The 5,577-nt window shown below is 33.3% G+C and overlaps 1 protein-coding gene across 1 annotated transcript; it reads left to right on the top strand.

Moving 5' to 3' along the window:
* Positions 1 to 317: 317 nt before the first annotated feature.
* On the top strand, positions 318 to 1,643 carry LOC102601210 (uncharacterized). Its single transcript, XM_015306080.1, has 4 exons — positions 318 to 477; positions 559 to 692; positions 769 to 833; positions 1,294 to 1,643. The coding sequence occupies exons 1-4, from the start codon at positions 426 to 428 to the stop codon at positions 1,394 to 1,396; spliced, it is 354 nt and encodes a 117-aa protein (XP_015161566.1). The 5' UTR covers positions 318 to 425; the 3' UTR covers positions 1,397 to 1,643.
* Positions 1,644 to 5,577: the final 3,934 nt, after the last annotated feature.

Raw genomic sequence — 5,577 nt, 5'->3', positions numbered from 1 at the left:
TATAAGATTCAATTTTCTTTTTTACAAATTATATATAAAATTAAAATGAAACAAATAAATAAATAAATATAAACGGAGAGGATTAGATAAGGTTGGGTTCCTGAGTTGTCACGTGAAGGTTGTTATACGTGACGAGTTTATATGACGTGACGACGTATAGGACATCCATTTGTTTTTCAATTTTCATTTATTGGTACTTATCTTGCTTTTACTAATATATAAGTTGAGGTGGATGGTGAGTGTGGGCTGGATGAATATATATATATATATATATATATATATATCTTCGTGCTGCTCTAGAGATTTTATGAGGAAATAAAAATAGTAACTTGTCTTGTAGTACTAGCACTAGTATAATAGGTAGGTTTATAAGAGAGAGTGAGTAGTAGAGCATCATATTATATTTTACATTAAATAAAATAAAAATGGGTTCCCTTATGGCTGGTTGGGATTGTTATATTCCAGATCCCCAAGTTGGTAAGTTAATTAATATTGTCCTTCATTATTATTAATTATATTGGTTTGAATTGGAAATATATAATTATTGGATGGATGCAGTGAAATATAAGAGAAACAAGTCATTAACAAAGGAAGAGATAGAGGCATTCTGGAGATCCAAAAAACATAGAGAGGAAGATGAGGTGATGAGTAATTCTATGTTATCATCTCAAACCCAAATTCATGACCACCAGGTATACCTCTACATCTGCATCCATGTCATATATTATATATATTAATTAATTATTCTCTACTCACTTATATATATAGGCAAATGATGAAACAACAAACTCCAAGGATGATGATGAGGAGAAACTCATCAAGAAACATGGCTGGTACGTACGTATATTAAAGTGAGTATATAGTACTAAAGTAAGGGAAAAAGAATAAATATACCCCTGAATTATCGTAAATGGTATGCAAATACCATTAGTCATACTTTTGGGACTTTGGTGCCGCCCCTGCTCTCCAAAATCTAGAGCGTATATGCCCTTCCCTCTAACCGAATACTAAATAGGGATACGTGTCACAATCTTATCCATCGATCCAATTTTGGTCGGTGGATAAGCTTATGACATGGGCATGTCCCTTCGTATAAGGGTTTATGACATGGGCATGTCCCTTCGTATAAGGGTATATATGATCTAGTTTTTGGACGGCAGGGGCACCAATGTCCCAAAAGTATGACGGAGGGTATCTGCATACCATTTACGATAGTTCGAGAATATATTTGTCCTTTTTGCCTTAAAAATAAAAATGTTGGGGTTTAATTTGATTGTATGTATGTATATACAGGTGGGTAAGTAGCAGTTTGGCACATTTGAATGAGCCACCAGTCTTACCACCACAAGAGCCTACTACTTACAAGCGTGTCTCGCTCTTCAAACAATCTGGATAGTCTTTTCTTTAATACCTACTAGCTACTACGTACTTAATAAGTTTTCAGTTTTAAACAAAACATATCTAATTAGGTGTTTGTTGACCTTGGTTTATATATTAATTCTAAGGTGGTGTTCAGCTTGTAAAATACCACTCAAACGTTACTGCATGCGCCACTTCTAGGTGGGGTTCGTGGGTTCGGACGAATCCAGTAGCTTTTTTATAAATTCTGTATCTGTATTAGAAAATTAAATAAATATATATGTATATCAACTTGTGCACTCGTAACAAAATTAATTAACGGTTCAGTGGTGAGGAAGAGACCATTGAAACACTTTTCACGCTAAAGTTGTAGCTTCGAACCCTTTTAAAGGAAATTTAGAACTCCAAACTCTTAATCTTGATTTCGCCTCTGTATTTATATTGCTTTTCTGTTTTGTCCTTGATTAGTTGTTTACGTATTCCCAAACCTTCCAAACTCTTAATCTTGATTCCGCCTCTGTATTTATATTGCTTTTCTTTTTTGTCCTTGATTAGTTGTTTACGTATTCCCAACCTATTCAATTTCGACAAATACTTTTTTTTTTTTGCGTGAAATATTAATTACATGGGTATACACTTTGTTAATCAAGAGTAACGACGATATTATATTGGTGTACAAATTGACTTATTATCTTTTAACATATTTTGAACAGACCTTATTATACTAAATCACAACAATTATGTGTCTAAACTTGCTCTGCATATTCTAATTCTCTATCACATATCTTGGATGACTCCCATATTTAGACACCTCGCACCATCAACCACATCCATTCACGCATTCTCCTCACCTCACTTAAACCACGTTAATTTTGCTTTAACTTAAAAAAATATTTTTTAAAAAGTCAAAACTTAAATAACTTTTAACTTAAAAAATGAAAAGTAGGAGAATACCTACTTTTAACTTTTTTCAACTCATTTTTAATTTATTTTTAACTTTGTCAAACACTCTCAAAAGCTAAAAATGACTTAAAAGTAAGTTTGACCAACTTTTAGGCCAATTCAAATAGCCTCTTAGACTCACCATTCAACCGTAATTTTTGGAATGATGACGTCATCAAGTGTTGGCCATTAAGAACTCACATATTAATTCAGAATGGTGATGTGGAGATTGATGCGTAGACATACTGCAAAAGACATAGAAAGGATAAAATTAGGAATAAAGATATTTAGACAAGATGGTTGGCTTTTGTGGAAGACAAAATATCTAGTGAGTAAGTGTGAGAGGCATAGATGATGGTGGGAGTTACGAGAGGTACGTAAAGGGCAGGTCAAAGAAGGATTGTGCAAGTGAGGAGAATGTGATTATATGACACATTTTTAGCTTATCAAACACATGAATTTAGATAAGAGAATTGGATTTAAAGTGTTCGGATTAGGACTGTCACAATCTGCGGGATAGTGATTGTTTGAAGCACTGTACGTATATATATCATCTCCATTTTCTTACTAGTAGTGTTAATTATTATTCTCATAGTTTCTTATTCTCCATTCTCAATTACCATCTTGTTTATATATATAACTAGTTTTGAGACACATATGTTGCACGTGAATATCAAATCATGTACTCCACTATTTAAAAAAAATAATGTGAATATTATTAAATCAAAAGTTTAAGTAAACAATTATAAATGAAATAATAAAGTATAAGTTCCTATGAATAGTGGATGTGAACTTTCTTATGATTACTACTGAAATTGTCAAATCAATATCTCAAAACACCTATAACTATTTATGATATTAAGCTAGATATAGATAAGGTAATGTGACACCTCTCTATGGCCTCCAATTAGATTTATCTTTTTTCTTGTTTTTTTTTTGACTTTTTCCTCATTTTAAAATTAATTGTGATATGTAAAAATGTAAATGACACTCTTAAAATCTCTTAGTTACACCACTTAAAAAAACTTTCTCATCCCTCCTCTATAGTGCATTCTTAGTTATTATTGTATTGTTGGGGTTCCTGCTTATAATATAAATAAATAACTTTTGATATAAAATATAGAAGATATACTACATTGAATGTTTTCAGTTGGAGTATTATATTAATTTAGCATTTAAGTTATGCAGTGTTCAAATTCAACTGAACTTTGAGATTCTCAACATCTGTAAATCACACTTGTGTTTTTAAGAAGAGAAGAATATAAAGATTAAAAAACTAGAAAATATGAGGAAACCTCTCCATGTATAGTTAACAATTGTAGTATTAACATATGCTTATTTTATTTAATCATAAAAGTCACAACCCTTCGAAAATGTCAAAACTCATCGGAAAAGTCACAACTCTTTGGAAAAGTGGTAACCACTCAATACGAAAAGATGTGTTCTTTTAAAATATAATAATATAATAGATAAATAAAATATAAAATCTAGAAGATATACTAAATTGAGTATTTTAAGAAGAAGAAGAAGAGCAGTAGAAAACTTAAACAAATTGTACTTTAAAAATGTGAGGAAACCCCTCTTTTTATAGCCAACAAAGGGTAGTAAGAAAAATTGTTTGTTGTGTCTTTTAAAAAAAGTCCCAACCCTTTGAAAAGGTCATAACTCATCGAAAAAGTCACAAGTCTTTGGAAAGGTCACACCCCTTTAGAAAAGTCACAACTCTTTGAAAATGTCATAACTCTTTGGAAAAGTCACGGCCCTTCAATGTGAAAAGGTATCTTATTTTAATATAATATTATATAGTATAGATAAATAAATATAATATAATATAAAATATAGAAGATATACTAAATTTTGTGTTATAAGTCTAGGGAGATTATAATTCTCACGACCAGATCGTTGTGATTGTCACCCACACTAACTCTCCGAAGGAAGAATGATGAGTCCACAAATTGGACTCATTTAGGGATTTGTTTTGATAGAAAGTGTCCTCAAATGCATATTTTGTCTCAATATCTGATGAAAATCCTTAAGTTTCAGGTATTTGGAGTTTGAGGGAAAGCAAGGACACTATTTAGCAAAAAAAGAACAAAGGCAGCTGAAAGAATGAAGAAATGAAGATCTGAGAATCGCCGAATCCATTTGGCAAATCGCCAAAAAAGGTCTTATCCTCGCCTTTTGCTCCAGTGTGCTGAGCCCTGAAACAAAGGATCAAATCGGCGATGAAAAGGAACAATCGACGTGTCACTGAGCAGTTTCGCGAAGCTGTACTATGTTGCCCAATGATCCAAACACGACGATGCTGAAGGATTGAGCAAGATGGCGATGAAACCTACCAAAGGGCGGATCGCCGAGTTGATCGGCGATCTCGACTAACGACGCCGAATGATCCGCTACATCACAGATCTTTGAAAACTATAAATACTCGTTTAGAGTTGTAGCTTAAAAAAAGGAGTTTTAGAATATCGGATTTTTAATATAGAACTTTTAACATAGACTTCTGAGTTCTAAGTTTGAAGAGGGTATTGAAGAATTTGAAGATTCAAAGGGTTTCAACTCCAAGAATTTGAACTTGGGTCTTGTGGATTCTTCATTCTTTGCTTGTTTTGAGACTTAAATCTTCATACCCATTTGAATGCAAACTCATTTTGGTATAAATTTCTATCTCTTTTACATGTCTAGCTAAAACCCCAATTCTTGGGGTGTGATTTTCTGACCAGGGTTAGATTGTCTGTTGGGTCTTGCTTGTTGATGGTTTATTTGTTGTGTAAATGTGATTTCGTTTAGTAGTTGTGGTGGAACTTAATGAAATTATAGTTGCAAATACGATTTCACCTTTGTGTTTTCGGCTTGCTCGAGAGAGAGGTCGTAAAACTAAGACTACTAAATTGATGGCCGGTGGGAGTGGGTCGACATGAGATTCAGCTCGAGTGAGTGAACCCTAGTACTTCCCCCACACTTAGCTCGAGAGAGTGAGTGGGCTAAGGCGGAGGTTGTTCTTCATGCGACAAGTGGGTGTCTGAGAGGAACCCATTTGATTCGGGGTAAGTTGCTCGAGAGAGAATTTACCTTCAATATAGTCTAGCCTAGTCACAAATATTCAACGGATTTATTATCAAAAGCATGTACCCAATAGTTTAGTTTATCCCGTATTCCTATCACATCCCAAGAATCCCTTCTCCTTGATTAGTACTCTTTGCACTTTTGCTATTTTTGCTTACTTGTTCACAAACCTACATTGTTAATTGACACTTTTGTGTCACCCCTTAGATT

This window comes from Solanum tuberosum, unplaced genomic scaffold (assembly GCF_000226075.1).
Source record: "Solanum tuberosum cultivar DM 1-3 516 R44 unplaced genomic scaffold, SolTub_3.0 scf00022, whole genome shotgun sequence".
Taxonomy (NCBI): Eukaryota; Viridiplantae; Streptophyta; class Magnoliopsida; order Solanales; family Solanaceae; genus Solanum; species Solanum tuberosum.
This window is presented reverse-complemented; position numbering and strand designations above follow the sequence as displayed.

What these genes read in the sequence shown, in the direction of transcription:
- LOC102601210 (XM_015306080.1), top strand. Translation starts at nt 426, where the DNA reads ATGGGTTCCCTTATGGCTGGTTGGGATTGTTATATTCCAGATCCCCAA. An exon ending in CCCAAATTCATGACCACCAG is followed by an intron (nt 693 to 768) that starts GTATACCTCTAC and finishes TTATATATATAG; the next exon opens with GCAAATGATGAAACAACAAA. An exon ending in CTCATCAAGAAACATGGCTG is followed by an intron (nt 834 to 1,293) that starts GTACGTACGTAT and finishes ATGTATATACAG; the next exon opens with GTGGGTAAGTAGCAGTTTGG.